Source organism: Macrobrachium rosenbergii, chromosome 8 (assembly GCF_040412425.1).
Source record: "Macrobrachium rosenbergii isolate ZJJX-2024 chromosome 8, ASM4041242v1, whole genome shotgun sequence".
Lineage (NCBI taxonomy): Eukaryota > Metazoa > Arthropoda > Malacostraca > Decapoda > Palaemonidae > Macrobrachium > Macrobrachium rosenbergii.
The window spans coordinates 11,645,298-11,666,376 of NC_089748.1; the positions used below are offsets into that span (position 1 = coordinate 11,645,298).

A 21,079-nucleotide genomic window follows, 5' to 3' on the forward strand; every position below is an offset into this window, starting at 1 on the left:
AATATTGAAAAAAATCTCAAGAATTGAACACCAACATAAAACTGAAATTTACTAGCTCTGGAGAAGCGTGCATCAAAGATATTTTTAACCTAACAACCCAACAAATCTGAACCCAAAAACATTTTTTGAAAACTGAGGTCATTTTCATTTAAACAAATGACATGAATATATAAATGAAATATATATATATATATATATATATATATGATTACACCTAAACAACGCTCTAACACCTCTCTTTCCTCTGTGTTTCCCACAGGTGACATTAGTCAAGTGGAATGAGCCCTACCAGAAATTAGCGACGTGCGACTCGTCGGGCATAATCTTCGTGTGGATCAAGTACGAGGGCCGATGGAGTATCGAACTCATCAACGACAGGAACACCCCCGTCACCCACTTCTCGTGGAGCCATGATGGAAGGATGGCCCTCATTTGTTATCAGGTGAGAAGCTCTTGTCCCCAATATGCTTTGCTTTATTAAGATAAATTGATATGACCAGGCAACTCATCGCCCTTGCATGAAACAGGCCCGAAAAAGAAGGGAAGAAAAAGTATGAAGGTAATTAATAAAATCAATAAGGTGGGAACTCACGAATTCGGTAAGAGACGATGGGATTGCAAGACATGTCGTGTAATATCGATAATCAGAACTGGAGACTTCCCAAATCATATTCTCTTGCTTTGTAATCCAATTAAATCACACCAAGCTAGTTGGCTGAAGATCAGCTCGAATAAAAATCTTTCCAAGCCCGAGAGAAAGAGAAAAGCATGGGGGAGGGGGTTTATTGCAAATAAATAAATAAATAAAAGTTCTGGAATATAATTTGTTGCTTCAAATGACACTTACAAGACACAGGGTGTGAGTCTAAGTACAGGTTGCATTATTTAGGAAACAGGAGTGATATGAAACCACTGTACAGTTTTGAACAAGCAAACAATTTGTCTACATATAGTCTATGCTGCTTTCAACGAATAAGTAAATAAAAAAAATTAAGTTTAAAATATAAACATTGATTTTCCCATTAGTAGTACAGAAATAGACAAACGCCTCTGTTAGTTTCTTATCTTTCCTTTCCCTCAATTTTTGCTCTTTGCCTTGTACTATGAAAATAGGAACCTATTCCCCACTCTGACGAATGACTGACTATTCCTAAGCATTTGAGCTGAAGCCAAAGCAATTTACTCTAATTGTGTAAGTGTCTGCATCTTGCTGAAATGCACTCATACACGCTGCATTCTTCGCGATCTCCAGCTGGTTTATAACCCAGGAACCTAAAAGTATGTAAGCCAAAACAACCTTTCTATAAACCTAGATGTTACTGCCTGAAGACTCGTTATATTGTAGTGAAGGCGTGAGTAAGAGGCAGCATCTACAAACTTACTAATTTATTCAAAAGAACAAACAGTAAGGTCAAGGGCTCTTGTGAGCGGAAATGTGGTGCCTGACATGAGGCAAACAAAATGGAGATTAATATACACTCAGTCAACTGTGTTTGTTTGAGAATGGAGAATGGTACATAATTCTATATACAAGTTGGAAACAGAGTTCTGATAAATATAGTTGGAAAGCTGACATTGTATTGCCTCTATTAGGAATGATGCATTTGACATGACATTATTATGAATGACAGTATACATAAAAAGGACGTATGGTGTTGGCTGTGTTTCTTCTATGCATGCACTTGGGGTGTATGTCGGGAGATGCTTGCTGTGAGGAGTGGATGACCATAGGGTATGAGTTTGAACAGCCAGGCAAGATGGAAGATTGTGTAGGTCCGTGTGGGCCTTACAGGTCCCCCCTTCCTTAGAGAGGCCTATGGTTGTGGGTCAGTGTCTAGGAGGTATGCTGGTTTGAGGCGATTGATGGAGACCCAGACAGTCCTGCTGTCAACCGTCACCTGGTAGGCGTTGTCTCTTCTTTGGATGATCTGGTGTGGTCCCAAGTAGGCTGGACAGAGGGGGCTCTGTGCGCATCTGCTCGTATGAATGTATATTTTACGTTCTGCAGTTTGTTGGGCACATACACTTTTCTGGTTGTGTTGTAAGTCGTCTTGGCCATCATTATCCATTCTAATGCTTTATGGATGTTGGGATCGTTGGATGTTGTAAAGATCTCTGCCGGCAATGTTAATGCTTGTCTGTACAGGGCTTATGCTGGAGATGCATTGAATGCCACGTCTGGTGAAATTCTCAGTCCCAGTAGGACCCAAGGTAACTCCTCCAACTCCCACCTTGACATCTGGCAGTGAGTGATGCTTTCAACAATCGGTGTGGCCTTTCGACAATGCCGTTGGCTTCTGGACTGTCGGCCATTATGTGTACTATCTTTGTTCCCAGATGGTCTGCGAGGGCATTCCATAAACTGGACGTGAAGTTGGCACCCCTGTCACTCGTGATGACCTGCAGGACTCCATGTCTGCTGACCCATCCAATGAGAGCTTTCACACAACTCTCCACTGTCTGTTGCCATATTGGCATTGCTGTTGGCCACCTGGTATTTCTGTTGATGATGGTAGACAGGTATCTGTACCCCTCGGAGGTGGGAAGAGGGCCCACTATGTTGACGTGGATGTGGGCAAGACAGAGGTGTGTTGTGTGCAACTCTCCTATTCCGCTCTCTATGTTCCTCGTTATTTTTTGTCTGACATGGAAGGCATTCTCTCGTACACTTTTTGATGTCAGCTTTCATTCCCCACCAGATGTACCATTCAGCTACAATTCAGGTGGTTGCACGACTTGATGGGTGGGACAGGTTTTGGGCAAGGTTGAAAGCCTTCCTTCAGAAACTTGCTGACAGGTTGGGGTGAGGGTGTCCAGTACTTGTTTCACAGTCCATGGTCGTCTCTCCATTGTTGACAGGTAGGTCACTCCACGTGAGGGCGGGGTTGTCCCACAGCAATCGCTGCAGGTCCACGTCATCTTTTTGCGCCTCTGCTAATTCAGGATAGGTTATCCCAATCTGGATGGTGTTGGCGTACTTGATGGTGCAGGAGTGTTCAACTGCTGCAGACAGGTGACCCTGCTGTCATGCTGACCAATCATCTGTGGTTTTTGTGAAGGCGTGCACCAAGGGTTGGTGGTCCGTTTGTATGATGAACTGCCATCCTTCGAGTATGTGGTGGAAGTGGCAGATGGCTTTGTGGACTGCCAGCAACTATCAAATGGGGAGTACTTTTGTTCCACTGTTGTTAACTTCTTGCTGAAAAACTCCAGCAGTCGACAACCATCATCTGTGTCCTGCTCCTGTACTGTGCCCATCGCCTGGGGTAGAGGAAAGATTAATGTGGCTGCAGAAGTTATTGCCTGTTTTGCTAATAAAAATGCATTATCTTGAATATCTGACCAACATAGTTTTTTGGGTTTTCCTTTTAAACGATTATATATTGGACTCATGATTTTAGCAACATTGGGTATAAATCGATGATAGTAGTTAATTAGTCCTGAAAATTCTTGTACTGTTTTGATTATGGTTGGTGTCAAGAAGTCAGTGATTGCTTTTACTATTGCTGGGAGAGGTTTAATGCCGTCTGAGCTTATTTGATGTCCCAGGAATTCCAACATCGTTTTTGCCTACATGTATTTGTCTTCCTTTGCTACAAGTCCATTTTCTTTGAGTATTTGTAGCACCTTTCTGACATCTTTTAGGGGTTGCTTGAGGTTGGGGCTAAATACCAGGATGCCGTCGACATAGATAACGCAGGAAGGAAGATCGCCCAGGAGCTCATCCATTAGTCTTTGGAAGGTTGCCCCTGCATTCCAAAGGCGGAAGCAGCTGTAATTGAGCGTGTTGGTGCCGAAAGGGGTGAAAATCACTGTCTTCTCTATGTCTTCCTTTGCTACTGAAACTTAGAAGTATCCCTTCAGCAGATCTATTTTGGTGAAGGATTTGGCGCTGTTCATTTGGTTGGTGACATTTTCTGTCTGGCAACGGCTATCTGTCGGGCTTTGTTTTAATGTTTAGCCGCCGATAGTCTCCGCAAGGCCGCTATGTTCCATCGGGTTTTGGTGCCATATGGAGGGGGTGTGAGTGAGGTATGAAATGAGGTACAGAGGTTTATAGCTTACTAATTTATTTACAAAACTTTCACACGGGTCAACAGCTCGTGCAAGCCACAAAGTAGTCCTGACCTCTTGACAGATCAAGGAAGGGATTAAATTCAGGTGCCTGTGTTTTTTCACAGACATAGATTCACATAATGGATAGATATAAGACATATGATTTACAGTTATACATACATTACTGGAAAGCTGGCATGACAGCATTCACAACGATACAAATACATGAAAAGTGACAATATGGTGACTGCAATATCTGCATAAAAGACGTGGGAGAGAATTTATTTCTCTTGACCACATGGTTTTTCCTCCTGCATTACTCACCACGGGAGAGAGCTGATTTTGATCGTAGGTCTGCAGTGTGGTCACTACAGGACTTCCCCCACCAAGGAGAGGCCTAGGTATGTCGGCCGGTGTCTGGTATGAATTCAGGCTTCAATTGATTGAAACCCATTTTCCTCCCTTCCACTGTCATCTGGTAGGCCTTCAGTCATCTCTAGAGTATGCAGTGTGGCATGGAGTAGGCTGGGGAGAGGGGGGGAGGGCGTTGTGTGCGTCTACCCAGATGACTGCATATTTTATGTTCTGTAAATCTTCAGGGACATACACTAATTTGTTTGTCTTGTAGGTTGCCTTGGTCAGTATTATTTTTTCTATCACTTTTCGGGTATCAGATGGTGATGTTGGGTATGTTCTTTCTTGGAAGACGTCCACTGGCACCGTCAAAGCTTGGCTATACAGGACTTCTGCTGAGGATGCATTGAACGCTGCATGTGGTGTCGTTCTCAGTCCCAGAAGAACCCAAGGCAGTTCTCTTCTCCAACTCCCACCCTGGCATCTGGTGGTGAGTGCTGTTTTTAATGATCGCTGCATCCTCTCGATGATTCTGTTGGCTTTGGATTTGTATGCCATTGTATGCATTATTTTTGTCCCCAGACTAACATTGGCGCCCCTATTGCTGGTGATGATCTGGGGGACTCCATGCTTTCTGACCCAGTCAACGAAGGATTTAATATAGTTCTCTGCCATCTGCTGTCAGATGGGTATTGCTTCCAGCCACATGGTATTCCTGTCTATTATGGTAAAAAGGGGGGGTAGGGGTCCCACTATGTCGACATGTATGTGGGTGAGTCAGTGGTTTGTTGTTTTGAACTCTTCTATCCTGCTTTCGGCATGTCTCAAGACTTTTGACGTCTGGCATGGAATGCACTCTCCTGTCCACATCTTCACATCTTTTCTCATACCCCACCAGATGTCCCAGTCTGCTATGATTCAGGCAGTTGACTGGCCCGATGGGCGGGATAGGTTGTAGGTGAGAGCGACGGCTCTCCTCCTTAGTCCCTCTGGCAAGTATGGGTGAGGGCATCCGGCACTCATCTCACAGGTGATGGTCATCATTCAATTGTTGATCGACAGGTCACTCCAAGTGAGGGATCCGCCGTAGTTGCTGCAGGCCCTCATCATCCTTCTATGCCTCCGCTATCTTGGAAAAGGCTATCCCGAGTTAGATGGTGTTAGTGCAGTTTCTTGATAGGGTGTCCACCACAATGTTCGCTGAACCCTTCGATATATTATGGTGCAGGAGTGCTCGTCTATCATTGACAGATGCCATTGTTGTTGTGCTGACCATGCATCTGCTGACTTTGTGAAGGCGTGCACCAGTGGTTGATGGTCTGTCTGCACCACAACCTGCCATCCCTCGAGCATGTGGAGGAAGTGACGGACTGCTTAGTAGACTGCGAGGAGCTCCCTGTTGAATGTTGAACACTGCTCTGCTATGGTTAGTTTATTGCTGTAGAAGGCCAGCGGTCGACAACCATCATCAGTGTTCTGCTCGAGTACAGCAGCCATCACCGTATTGCTTGTGTCGGTTGTCAGGGTGAGGGACCTATGGGGTAATGGAAACATTAGCGTTGTTGCAGAGGTTGCTTTTTATACTAAAATAAATAATTTGTCTCTACTTTCTCCCCAAATTAATTTCCTTTAAACATTCATATGTGGGGCTCATAATTTTTGCAATATCTGGCATGAATCGGTGGTAATAATTTATTAAACCCGAAAATTTTTACACTGATTTTACTGTTGTTGGTTTGGGAAAGTCTGTTATTGCTTTCACTTTCTCTGGCAGAGGTTTGATGCACTCTGGACTCACTTGGTGCCCCAGAAACTCCACCATTTTCTTTGCCCATTCGCACTTGTCTTCCTGCACTATTAGTCCATTTTCTTTCAGTCTTTGCAGCACTATTTTCACATCTTTGAGGTGTTTTTTTTTTTAAATTTGGGCTGAAGATCAGTTTGTGTCGACATATACCACACAGAATGGAAGGTCCCAGAACAGCTTGTCCCTCAATCTTTGGAATGTTGCCCAACTAACGGAGGCCAAAACAGCTGTAGTTGAATGTGTAGGTACCGAATGGGGTTATGACTGCAGTCTTCTTGATATCTTCTTTTGCTACCAGGACTTGGAAGTATCCTTTTAGCAGATCAATTTTTGTGAATATTCTTGCTCCATTCATTTGATTTGTTATGTCTGCTATATTTGGTAGAGGGTATCTGTCCAGAATTGTTTTCACATTCAGCCGTCGGTAATCTCGGTACCATATGTAGGGGTGGTGCCCATGGGCTGGGGGCTTTCTGGTATATTCCTGCTTCTTCCATCTCTTTGAATGCCTTCTTTGCGTAAGTGAGTTTCTCTGGGGACAGCCGTCTGAACCACGAGTGGATCGGGGTCCTTTGGTCTCTGTGGTGCCGAATGGTGTGTTTTACTGGTTTTGTTAGGTCGTGCTTCAGGTCGTCTTTGAATACATCTTCATATTCTTGTATTAATTCTCTCATTTCATTTGGTGGGATGTAGGGCACAATGGGGCATAATTTTTCCTCTCTTACTTATTGATGCTTTCGTTGTTGTACACCTGCTCGGCTTTTGGGGTGATGATGATTTCTGTGCTGTTCTTGGGATCAGCTGTTCAGCTGCTATGTCGACTAGTAGGCTGTGTGCTATCAGGAAATCTGCTCCTAACAACGCCGTCATCACGTCTACTGTAATGAACAACCTGTTGTATTCTTTCCCACTGAAGGCAATTTTCATCTCCAGCCTTCTGTACATTGTCAGTGATGCTCCGCTGGCCATTGATATGTGGAGGTTGGTGGGTGGAGCGGGGTTGAGTCTTTCGTTTAGGCTGGCTGGGATGAATGATCTGTATGCTCCAGTGTCCACTAAGAACTCTATGTCAGACCTTTTATCTTGTACGAAGAAGCATGTTTGTCCTTTTTCCTGGAAGAAAGACAGCATTGAGCAGGTGCGATATTTCTTACGAGATAACCTGTCTGCTCTATGCTGACATTAGTATGAAAGAGTGGCACCTACTGCGCATTTTTTGAGAATAGGCTAGGAAATGCGACCGGGGCGGTCACATTTCCTAGCCTTGTTTCTGAACCTCCAGCGGAAAAAGCATATGCCTTCTGGAGGTTCTTGTTCCTTCTGTTCAGGCTTCCCTTTGTAGTCATGTCTGGGGAAGCGTCTTTTGTATATGGGGCAGTTGGCTCGTCTGGATCACTGCTTAATTCTGTGTGAATTCTGCTCGGTCCAACATGGTGCTGCTGCTGCTGCTGCTGGCTATGAGGGGTCTCCTGCTTTGTGGGTCATATGAACCTTGTCAACCATTACCAGGAACTCTTCTAAGGGCATGGTGGAGGCTTTGGGCATCGCTGCCACTGTCTGGCAGGGTAGTTTTGTGAAGAGTACCTCCCTCATGAGGTCCAAGGTAGACTCGGGTTGGTCCCTCTTGGTAGGCAGTGTGATTAGCTGCTGTAGTTGCTTGTACAAGTGTGATGTCTTCTCATCTCCTTTCGGGGCCCCCATATGGTTGAGAACTTCTTGGCTCTTTGGTTGGGCAGCATGCTGAAGGATGACTTAAGCTGGTCCTTCAGTATGTCGTAGGTGATGGGGGATTCTAGTTCCTCAAGCCATCCTGCTACCTGCTCGAAGATGTCGTCTGGCAGGAACTCGAGGACGGCGTCTGCTTTCCCTGCCGCTGAGGTGATTTTCTTTGTGTGGAAAATTGTTTCTACCCTGAAGAACCATGCCTCTGGGTGATGGGGTGTGAAGGGCGGTAAAAGTATGGAGGCGTCTGCAAGGTTTTCACTGATGGTGTTGGGGTCGCTGCTGGTGGCTTAGTCAAGCATTTCTCTGGTGATCACCAATGTGAGTGTGGTACAAAATGAGGTATGGAGGTCTACAGCTTACTAATTTATTTACAAAACTTTCATATAGGTCAACAGCTTGTGTGCACCACAAAGTAGTCCCGACCTCTTGACAGATTGAGGAAGGGATTAAATTCAGGCGTCTGTTTCTTCACTCACACAGATTTACATATGTACATGACATCTGATTAACAGTTATACATACACTACTGGAAAGCGGGCATAACAGCATACACAATGATACAAATGCATGAAAGGTGACAATACAGTAATTGAGATATTTGCATGAAAGACATGTAAGAGAATTTGTTCCTCTCGACTGCATTACTCATCACGGGGGAAAGCAGATTTTGATCATAGGTCTGCCACGTGGTTGCTATAGGCTTCTCCAAATCCCTGGATACTTGTTTGGCATAGGTGATTTTTTCTGGGGCCAAACATTTGAAGCAGGTGTGGACTGGGGGACCTTCTGTTTCTATGTGGTGCTTGATGTTGTGCTTTGCTGGTTTGGTTAAGTCGTGCTGCAGGTCATCTTTAAAGACCTCTGCAAACTCCAGTAGGAGTTGGCATATTTCTGGCGATGGAGCGGTTGATTTGATGGGTATGGTTTGTTGTATCTGCTGTTGCCATGACGATACGGTGGTGGGTTGCTTTATTATTTGTTCGGTGATGATGCAGGGGCGGTTTTCAGGATCAGCCGCTTTGATGCTGCATCCACCAGCAGACTGTGTTCTTTTAGAAAGTCTGCTCCTAAAAGCACTGATGTTATGTCTGCCATAATGAACATCTAGCTGTAGCCTTTCCCACTGAATGACATTTTCATGGTCTGCCTCCTGTATATCTTGAGTGGTGCTCCACTAGTGGTGGATATGTGGATGTTGAAGGGTGGGGCGGGGTTGAGTCATTCATGCAGGCTGGCTGGCATGAGTGATTTACATGCCCTGGTGTCGACGAGGAATTCTGTGTTCGACCTCTCGTCCATGTGAAGAAGCACGTTGAGCCTTTGCATTCGTACCTGGAAGAAAGACAGCGGAGAGCAGGCGCAGCTTTTCTTACAAGGCAACCAGTCTGCTCACCACTGACATTTAGTTGTTTGGGTTGTTGATGCAACCCTTCTACATGTTTTTTGAGAACAGGCAGCCTTTGTCACATTTGCAAGCCTTTCTACCAAACTTTCAATGGAAGATGCATATTCCCTCTGGTGGTTTGTTTTTCTTCTGCCTGGTCTTTCCATTGTTGAATTGTTTTTGGAAGCTCAGCTTTTGGATGGGGGGCAGCCAGTTCCTCTGGCTCGCTGTCAGATTCCACGTTGTTTACCGGCTGGGGCCTTCGTGCTGCTGCTGGTATGGGTGGCTAGGTGGGCTCCGCTGTTTTGTGGGCCATGTGTACTGCTTCGACCAAACTTAGAAATTCTTCCATGAGCATGGTGGAGGCACTGGTCATGGCTGCCACTGTTTGGTGGGGCAGTTTTGTGAGGGGGACCTCTCTCACAAGGCCCAGGGTTGACTTGGGTAGGCTGTCTGCAGCAGTTAGCGTTACCAGCTGCTGCAATTGCTTGTAGAAGTGCGATGGCTGCTTGTCTCCTATGGATGCCCCCACACTGTCCAGGAACTTCTTGGTTCTTAGGGTAGGTGGCATGATGATAGATGACTTCAGCTGGTCCTTCAGTGATTCGTAGGTGACGGGTTTTAAGTTCCGTGAACCATTTTGCTACTTGCTCGAAAATGTCACCTGGCAGGAATTTGAGTACAGCGTCTGCTTTGTGTGCTGAGGAGGTGATTTTCTTCGACCAGAAGATTGTCTCCGTCCTGAATAATCAAGCTTCTGGGTTGTGGGATGTGAAGGGAGCCAGACGTATGAAGGCAGTGGTGACACTGTTGCTGGAGAGGTTGGCATCATTGGTACTGGCTGGGCTAGTCATTTCTGTGGTCGCCAATGTAGTGAAGGCATGAGTAAGAGGCAGCATCTACAAACTTACTAATTTATTCAAAACAACAAAAAGAAAAGTCAAGGGCTCTTGCGAGCAGGAATGTAGTGCCAGACAAGGTGAACAAAATAGAGATTAATATACCGTCAACTGTTTGTTTGAGAATGGAGAATGGTACATAATTCTATATACAAATTGCAAACTGAGTTCTGATAAATATAGCTGGAAAGCTGGCACTGTATTGCCTCTATTAGGAATGATACATTTGACATGACATTATTATAAACAACAGCATACAAAAAAAGGGTGTATGGTGTTGGCTGTTTCTTATATGCGTGCTTGGTATGTATGTCAGGAGATGCTTGTTGTGGGGAGCAGATGCCGGTAGGGTATGAGTTTGGACAGGCAGGTGAGATGGATGATTGTGTAGGTCCATGTGGGACCCTACAATATTTTTTTCAGGCATGTCTTGCGTTTTATTATATTCTCTCAACCCTTTCTTTTCCTCCAGTCGGTGTTTTAGAAATTCTTTACTTTCTGCTGGAAAGCGGACTTAATGCGGTGGGAGAAAATGAGACCCTTGGAATACGATGGTTAAATTTCAGTGAATACTTTTACATTAAAAACTAAGAGGTTTAATCTTAAAGGTCAGGATATATCTGTGTACATTCAAGAGTTATTTTAAGAGGATAGGGAAAGGGACGGGCAACTTATACGATCTTAACATGAAGTCTAGTCCAGAAGAAAAAAATAACAGGAAGGAATGAACAACGGTACGGCTTTAGGAGGAAGGACATGATTAGAACTAAAGAAAAAATAAATGCAGCCAAGTCTGAAATAAATCAGCCAAACCATTTCAGACTGTAAGCCACCACAAAGAGTCCCGAGATGACTCCTGGCGATGAACTGGCGACAGGAAATGAAACGGACATGCCGAGAATGAATTTAATTTAATCAGGATATGTATTTGGCGCTGGTTCATAGGATGAACGAAACGCCATGACGCTGGTTCATAGGATGAATGAAACGCCATTCATCCCAATGATGTGACGTCAAGACCATTCAACAAACTCAAAATGACATTTCGAATCCAATTACATCCGCTGATGACTTACTGTTTCCACCACCTACAGTCCCTCTCTCCAGACATTCGTTGCTAACACTAAGTGTCTGTGCTTCTCTCTTTGTCTCCCTTTTTCACTTTCTCAACAGAATAATCGTAAATATCTGCTGATGTTAGACCGAAGTGATGTTCAGACCACCATCGGTAGCACGGCTGATCTGGTGAATTAAAATAAACTAAGTTAGCAGTATCTCTTAAAAATCAATCACCTATTTACCTGTGCACAATCACTCCCTCATTATTCTTGCAATACCACTTCTTTATTGCAGTCAAGCAAATGGTCGACGCCTTCCAAAAAGCCACAGACGACATTAATAGGAACCATTATGGTTTGAAACTGATGGGATATCCTTAAAGAAGATGCAATCTTTTCTCAAGGCGATGGTAAACTTACTTCCAATTAACTCAGCTATCTTTAATCTGAACTTACAGCTTCAAATTGCACTTCAAAAATCACTGGAAAATAAACAGAAGTGAACTTTAAACAAAAATGCTCGCTGTGGGTTTATACAAAGAATAGGATAGCACGTTAAGGAAACAGATATCTCAAATGTTTAAAAAAAACTGAAAGTTATGTGTCGCATACAAGGATTAGAAAAACCACGCGGCAAAGAATCGACAGTGGCAACGTGAAGGGTACTGAGAACGTTTACATACTGAAGAACATAAGTTATCGGAACCGATTCAAGTTTTCATGAAGGAACTGAAGTGTGTTAGAATATGTTGATGGAAGAGAGACTGATTCAGTACAACAGAGGATCTGCGGTTCAGGCTTGTAATGTATTCATATCTGTGAATATCTCCGTAAATGGAGTACTGTGAGACGTCAGAGAAAAAAAATCAGACGTAGGTGCTTAGTTGCATGATGGGAAAATGAATAGTGAATTGAATTTAGAATGTTTGACGTTTGCAGATGGCAACGTACTACTTGGGTATAGCGAAGAAAAATAACAAAGCAAGAGTAAAGAATACACTGATAACAAACGGTGGAGCTACGAAGGTTATTACTGAGGGTTAAGAATGGAAGCGGTTGATTTGAACAGATATTTGCTTTAAGTATAATGGTTGATGGCAATATGAAAGATGAGGCGAGTTACAGAATATGACAAACAATTTAAAGCTCAATTGTGTACAAAAATTACGAAGAGACTTTAAATGTTTATATAAGCCAATTTAGGAATGTATGAAAGGATTGTTGCTCACAGTTCTTTATGGAAGCTCAGTTTGGATGTTGCAAGTGAATGAAAGTAAAATGGACTGAAGCTCTTTAGTTAAACTACTTAAGTAGTATGTTTGGCGTGAAAAAGCTGGAACTGCTAGAATGTCAAGAAAATGGAAGTGAAGAAGGTTGGTCCCGTGGGAATCATGGATTGGTGTTTTAAAGTGGTTTGATCGTGCAGAAATTACTGAGAATGATATGCCATTGAAAAGAGTATATAATCCGAAAGTTTTAAAATACCAAATGAGATAAGACTGGAGAGCAATGGATAGACAGAGAGAAGAAGCATTGAAAATGAAAGGCCTTAAGATCCACGAATATCAAGTGAGTGTAAGAAAGAGCTGAATGGCGCAATATGTACGAGGGAGTTCGAGGCGTTGTTGATGAACCAGCTATTTAAGGCTAAGAAGGTACTAATTTTGTGGATGGTTGTCTGTGCATGCGATTCAACAGTTAAGATACGAATATAGCAGTGACCGTTGTGCTTCTTTTGGTGACACCCTGTTGGGGAAAAGGTATGTGTGTGGATACATACATCTTCTTTTGGTGATACCCTGTTGGGGAAAATGTATGTGTGTATACATACATACATACATACATACATACATACATACATACATATACATATATATATATATATATATATATATATATATATATATATATATATATATATATATATATATATATATATATTCCATTCTTTTAGAAGGGGTGGCTCCAAAGGGAGGAGCGTTTCCTTTGTGTAAAGGACAGAGTGAGATTGAGGTGGGACGACGAGAGTTTATCACATTCTAGTAAAAACACGTATTATTATTTAAAGTTCAATCATTATCTCCCCGTATGGTATTAGTGCTTACAGAATAAACAGCGTGCAGATTATTTTGTTTGCAAGTACCAGTATCATATGGGGAGACAATGATTGAATTTCTTTAAATAATAATTCGTTTCACTACTAGAATGTAATGAAATCTCACCGTCCAACCTCATTCTCCCTCTATTCTTCACACAAAGGAAACACTTCTCCCAAGAAAGAAAAAGGGGAGTGTTTTGTCCTTGGGTTAACCGTAAAAGGAATATTAAATAAGAAAGTTACAGCATTTCCAAAAAAATCCAACTTTCTTTTAAAAGAAAGGCAATAGCCCAACTTAAGAAATACACAGTTATCAAAATCATTGCAATAAACATCGATATTCTTTCCACGATCACGATCACAATGGAACTATCATTATGAAGGTAAAAGTTTATTACAAGCATAATTAATGTCGTTGAGAGTTATTATCGCTGAAAATGCTTACCACCAACACGCATTAGTTGCCAATGCTGTTTTTGATATCTATCTATCAAATATATATATATATATATATATATATATATATATATATATATATATATATATATATATATATATATTATATAATCACTGATATGTATATCTAAGAACCACGTGAAAATGAAACAGGACTGTTCCATTTCCTCTGGTTATTAGATGTACATGTACGTGAGCGGTACGCACACCCACACATATGTAAATATTATATATATATACATACATATATATATATATATATATATATATATATATATATATATATATATATATATATATATATATACTATAAATATACATATTTATATTATAATATATATATAAACGTGTGTGTAATATTATAATGTTGGAGACGATTCCGCCGCTCGACCCGGAATCGCCCTTGTTGTTGATGTACGTATCTTCTGTTGCAAAATTAGTAGAAGAAGCATCCTGTGGTCGTTTCCTTTAGTCTCACTGAAGTCGGAAGTTTAGTAGTTTCTACAGTTTGTTCTGTGTGTAACTCGGCAGCCTTGGCTTTCTTTTTTGTAACTCGAAAGACTAATTAATTTTGCTGAGTTGTCCTCTGTATCTTAATTAACTCCCAGTGAATGCAAATAATTCTTGACTCCTTCACTGGATAAGTTCGATATATCATCCTCGGTGAAGGTCAACACTTTTATCATGAATAGCATCCCTTTTTCACTCGAATCTCATTGTAGTGGTGAAGATCCTTTTCACCTTGCAATGATTTCGTAACTCACTGCACAAAGGTATATACTAAACCGGATTATAATAAATATTCAAGAATAATAACACTGCCTTTTATATCCGTAACGGATTCTACAATGCAGCCTTCACAATTACAGAATTAGAATAAGTTAATTAGGAAGATATACGAAATACAACAATAACCTATGACAACGCAGTTGTTAACATTTCGTTTATAGGTAACCATTATGCATTACTGTAACAATCAATATAAATTTATCAATCCTAACGACAGTTACAGCCTGTGATCTTATATATAAATACACAATACTCACCTAAATAGTTTTTATAATATCATGAGATTATGCGTAATTTAGGATGATCATTCCCTGGCCATGTTGGTTATTTGTCTCCAAAGTGTTGCGGTTTACATCCTGAATGAGAAGAGAACTATTTTCATACTTGCTTGCTGGCTATCTTGCAAACCTACAGTACTTCTAAATTCCTTAAATGGTGTTTAATATCTTCTATGCAAAGTCTTCCAAATAGAAAAAATTAAATAAATAACTTACAAAATCCTCTCATGCATCGATCTCGATAACCAGTAACCATATTAGAATTTTTATCTACAGTCTCTCTCTTTCTCTCTCAAAATTGAAACACCTTTCTGAGTTTCCGGCCTTCCTCAGAATATCTGTTCACGCTTCCTTTCCTTATTTTCATTCAGCAATCTAGAACGCGTTGGGGGTGGAATCTCTTGAGAAGGTTCCTGCCATCTGCTTCGCAGAATCTGACCTCCTTCCTCCCTTTCTAACAAAGGTTCTTATGTCCTTGAGGGAGATGCTTATCTTTCGATGGTAGTGGGCGGGCGAAGGATAAAAAGGAAACGCTCAACGCGTTAAGCAAGGAGCTGGCTGAAACTGGTATTCAAGGATTTTGAACCATGATTGAGCTTTGCACCAGATTGTCGTTTCCAGTCTCTTTCGACAATGGAAGGTGACGTCGACATCGTAAGTTTCAATTTTATGGTTTCAAAAGAACGCGTAAGTTGCGAGAACCCTTTCGAAAGAGTTGTCTAAAGAATTGCAGTGAACTGGTTATGGCAGGCGTTCACGTCAACAGAATAATAATTTAGTCTAGGGTTATTTTCAGCCGGGTAAAATCCTTCCTACAAGTAATTTCCATTGAAAGTTTAATGCCTCCGCATCCACTTAATTCTGAAAAGTGAAAGGACGTCGTTGCCTCGCACGGAAGAGAAGACCTTTTGCGGGTCCTAGAGAAGAGTATGCATACCTTCTTGGAAGAAGAATTCCTCTCTTTTGTCTTAACATTTTGTTGATCCCAGCCCAAATATTCACCTAAATTCTTACAATGGTTCTTGGGTTTCCGTTCCCCACTGTTTGCATTCCCAGAATACTTTTTCCATGGCTCATAACTTCTAAAACGTATCGGATAGTTTTCCAGAAAGAATTATTTATTCTTTCACTACTGGAATGAGTTTACCTTCTTGCATGACCGCGCATGCTTGCTTTGTGGCAGCTGCACGAAATTTATTCCCCGCTTAGGCTAGAATTTGAAGCTTCAGTTTATTTCTCGCCTACAATAAAAAAAAAAAACATGTTGATCTCTGCTGTACATACGCAGTCAAACATGTTTTCATGACGTGATGATATCTATATTCCACAATAAATTTTGAAAGACAAATATCCTTGTGAGAGGAGACATGTTTGGAGATAAAATTAGCAGCTTTGGTAAAGAATTTGTGAAAAGAGTTCCAGCAATTTCTAACAATCATCTGAGCTCTACCTATATGTGCAAATACGTATGTTCAGCGCAATCATGATATAGTACATAGAAAATATATATATATATATATATATATATATATATATATATATATATATATATATATATATATATATATATATATATATATATATATATATATATATATATATATATAATCATGCCTTTCTTGGCAAAGAGTCAGATTTTGTTTTTCAGCTTTTGAGTTAAGTATCGACAGTGATTCTATCACTGACTTTTTAGTTTTAGCAAAGTATCAAGTCTGTCTCTCTCACCACCTAGGATGTATGGTGTGTGAGACACACTTGATAATTTGCTGAAAGAGGAAGTCAATGATGAAATTACCGTCGATACATATAACTAAAAAAAATGCATATTCGACGCTGCAGAAGAAAGGGACGACGCGTGTGTGTGTGTGCGTATATATGTGTGTGTATGTGTATATATATATATATATATATATATATATATATATATATATATATATATATATATATATATATAGAGAGAGAGAGAGAGAGAGAGAGAGAGAGAGAAATACAGGCAAACGATTCAAGTTTTCAAGTACTGTAAACACCATTGTTCCTCTCCAAACTGCAAGCAACAGCTACAATTCTCCCTTTTCAAAGCTTACGTACCAAATTATGTTTCCTAGCAAACAGCATTCTGCGGGTTTCTTAGACTTACTACAATCTTTCTTTACACTGCAATAAAATACATACAATAATCTTTACCCATCTTTTTCAGTCTCATCAAAAATATTCACTAAAACATGTGGCTTTACATGACAAAAGCACTAAGCAAAAAGCCTAGACATCAACTTTCACATCTTAATGAAATATTATTGACCATCAATTTTCCCATACTGAGCTTCTATAAGAAAAATATAACTTTACTCCATGGACTTTCCATTAAACTAGCAGTTTCATTTTAAAAACGGGAAATACCATGTATTTAATTATTAAATCTGATAAGCACATATTCATGCTCGCAACTGCACAAACTAACTGCACATTGCACCCAAGTAAACACTTACATATACCACCAAAACTAACAGCTGTCTCTCAATGAAGGTCATTTTTTAATTTACTTAGGCAAGCACATTCCGAGAACAGATTCACCTCGTAATATGCACAACACAATTCTCCAATTATGAACAAGTTGCGATGTATAAGAAATTAGAAAAGAACAAACGTCATTTGCTCAGAGATAATAAGTATGATGATGCAGGCACTTTCCACACCCGTTGGAGGAATAAAACTGTTGGTATGTTATTCACCCAGCCGCAGCCCATATGATAAGCTTAAATGTAAATGTCTCTATTAATGATTATCTAATACACATAAATATGGGTATTATACATAAATGGCAAAATATATGGAATGAAGAACTGAAAATAATAAATTAAAACAAATAAAACTTACTGTTGGAAAATGGAGTTCATCGTCTCAGAGAGAGAGAGAGAGAGAGAGAGAGACGCACACAGGTAATTCTGACATGTCTCCGAACAGGCCATACTCGTCTGCCACATGGACAATGAACAGTCCTCATAATCCTGCTTCCTAATGCTCAGAATGCAAAGTGATAATAACAGTTGAACATGTGTTGTGTGAATGTCCAAATTATAACCAACAGCGGTTATCAAGTTTATGAAATAAATCGGTCAAGGAAATTTTGTTAGAATCTTTAACATTTTCCATTATCCTAGTTTTAACATTCATAAAGAAATGTAATTTAATAAAATATAAAAATAATTAAATAACGAAACCATAAAAACGCATATGACATTTAATCAATTAAAATATAAGAATTAAAAAAAATTTACCTAACTTACTGTGATGTTTATCATTACTTTCATTTGTCTTTATTGAGTAAGTGTATTTTATGAGTGCGTGTGTTCTAGTGTAAACGCAATTATCTTCACATATTTAGAAAAAATAAATAAAAATTCATTCATCACCACACCGATGAGCTAGGTATTTGGTCCCAGGCCTTGGCCTGTGGCCTAGACCTGGTATTCCATTTAATTTAAATCCTTCGGGCCACCCCTATGAGGGCTGATATTCAGCTCAGTGGTCTGGTTAAACTGTCTTAATATAATAGTAATAATATTCACCCAACCGCAGCGTTTGATAGATGTCTTATTATTACGCAGTAATTGCGTACGTTAATCCTCGAACTGTTGGTTAACAATCGTTCTTTCACTCGTTCAGCCGTTGGGTAAATAACGATGCAGTCTGGATGACCGTTGTGTTAAAAGCTTGACAATGTGTACCTGGGCGCATAACACTGGCTGAGTATGTTATTTCACGAGACGTTCAGAGAATAAATAAGACTTCAAGTGTGCGGAAACTCGCCCAACCGTTGGGTGAATAGATCTGAATGTTGTCCCCGTCCGTTAAGCAAATAAGACTTACAGTTATTGGACAAATATGACTTGGAGCATATATTATTCCCTCAATGGTTTTAAGAATGTCTAATACTATTACCTTCTCTTCACTGCCGAGTAAATACGAAAGTTGCATGTTCAACTACTGAATGATTAACCCTGATAGTATGCGTTATTCCTTTCATCCAACCACTGCGTAAAAAAATAAAAAATAAATTGGGCAAATAAGGATAACGCGTGCCCAACTGTTGGGTAAATAAGCCTGACACTGAGTATATGATTCACTGAATTCAACGGAAAAAGTGCGTGTTAAACGCAATGACTGGATTATTCAGTGGTGAACTTCATTCCCGGCCGTTGAGTGATGAGTTGTGAGTGTTATTTCGACAACTAATGAGCAAATATAATTCACGTATTACTTCCACAGTTGTTAGGATATTGAGCCAGATGTTTTATTTGATCCCCCCAACCTTTACATAAATAAAGATGTTGATTGCCCAACTTTTGAATGAATAAGCCCAACTGTTGGGTTAATATGATATTATTTATCTCATTTCCATAATGAATATATGAATAAGATGTCGAGTGTATTTTCGTCAACCTAGGAAAAAAAAAACATTTTAGTGTATACTGTATTATGTCCACAACGATTGGGTGAATAAGTAGCATGGGTCATTCGCTAAGGCTGATAGTGTGGTTTCTCCTGACGACTGGGTGAATAAGTCGTCTGTGTTATTCACCCAACTTTTGGGCGAATAAGATTTATTGTTTGTGTTATTCCATAACCACAATGACATCTGTGTGACTATGCAGTGTAGTCACCCTACTGCTGAACGAGTAAGACCGTTGTGAGAGCAGGTCTAAGGGTACAATTAGTTGTAATGATGTGTTTAACGTAACACTCTTCGTGATCTACTCATAGTCTTACTTGTCGTCTAGAATGTAAGAAAAGCAGTATAGCTCTTCATCTGACTATAACGTCACCCTCTTTTATATTTTATGATGAATATTTTTGCTTCTTTTAAAAAAATTTCGAAAATGCTCTTAAACACACACACACGCGCAAAGGATATTGACAACAAGTTGGGAAATATCAGAGTTGTCTGCAACTGAATAAAATCCGCAACGAATACACACCAGGACGAAGAGGTCAGCTCTAATGGATGCCATCTCTGTCTAAATAAAAAAAAAAATATTTTGCCGTCGGACATAAAAGAGGATTTAATTCTATCCTTCATTTTATCAAACTTTTTGCTTTCCCAGTTTTATACTCGCGTTCTCCTCAGGCCTGGCAGGAATAAGGGAACTGAGTTTTCCGTCGCAATGGCCTTCACAATATAATCCGAGTTGAAGAACACACATTTGTTTTATCTTCCACGCACCTTTTTGTTGCAGGATATATATTTGTAACTTAAAATTTTTAATGTGTGAGCAAATTTTTATGAGTGAAGTCATATTTTTACGGAAGCTATTTTAGTCAAGCTTCAGAAGCCAGCAGTAATGAAAGAGAGGCAACACCAGACTCCTTGCTAATATCAACCATCATGCACTGGGAGGGAGATAAGAAGGTAAACGCATTTCCACTGACATATATTAATTGTCTGAAGGGTCGAAGGCGAAGTTCCCACCTACGTGTGCGGTCCAAAGCTAATTCCCCTTCTAAGAAAGGTTAAGATATATATATAATATATATAAATAAATAAATAAATAAATATATATATATACATATGTAATATATATATATATATATATATATATATATATATATATATAATGTTATATGTTGCTTGACAACTTAATTGTGTCTTTTAAAGAACATGTGTCCTTGGACAAAATTATAATAATTTTTCATTTATTTCAAACTAACATCTAGCAGTTTCATTAAAAGCTGAAGATTAATGGTATACTGTAAATCTAAGAATTGCTTCAAACCCACTAAAGAATAGAATAAATCTATTACAGAAAAAATTCCACGTCAAATTAAAAAAAAAATGCTGTGAACGATACACCAATTAAGAAAGTGACAATGAAAACTCAAAAAAAAAAAAAAAAAAAAAAAAAAACAAAACAAACTCGGGCTTAACAGAAATTTACAAATCTGTGACTCGCCTGAAGAACGCGCAAACACACTCATTCATCCCAGCCCAAACATTCGGAACACTCGGCAAGCGCGCCCGCCCACACGGGACTGAGATGAGACCCTTAAACTTCGCACACAAGCGGTTCTTAACTCCGGTTTCATGAACAATGATGATAAAAGTAAATCAATAGCGAAAGGAGAGGGAGAGAAAGAGATGCCCTAGTCCATTCCTCATCCAGGATCTATTTCACTTGAA

The 21,079-nt window shown here is 40.1% G+C and overlaps 2 protein-coding genes across 2 annotated transcripts in view; one reads left to right on the forward strand and one right to left on the reverse strand.

The window, feature by feature from the left end:
- The window catches only part of LOC136840602 (E3 ubiquitin-protein ligase ZNRF3-like), a 714,205-nt gene that overhangs the window by 606,352 nt on the left and 86,774 nt on the right, over positions 1-21,079 (reverse strand). The gene's annotated exons all lie outside the window — the stretch shown is intronic.
- Tusp (WD40 superfamily protein Tusp) overlaps positions 1-21,079 on the forward strand; it is a 512,358-nt gene that overhangs the window by 390,183 nt on the left and 101,096 nt on the right. The window contains 1 exon segment of the mRNA XM_067107279.1: positions 260-442. Coding sequence (XP_066963380.1) covers positions 260-442 — 183 coding nt within the window.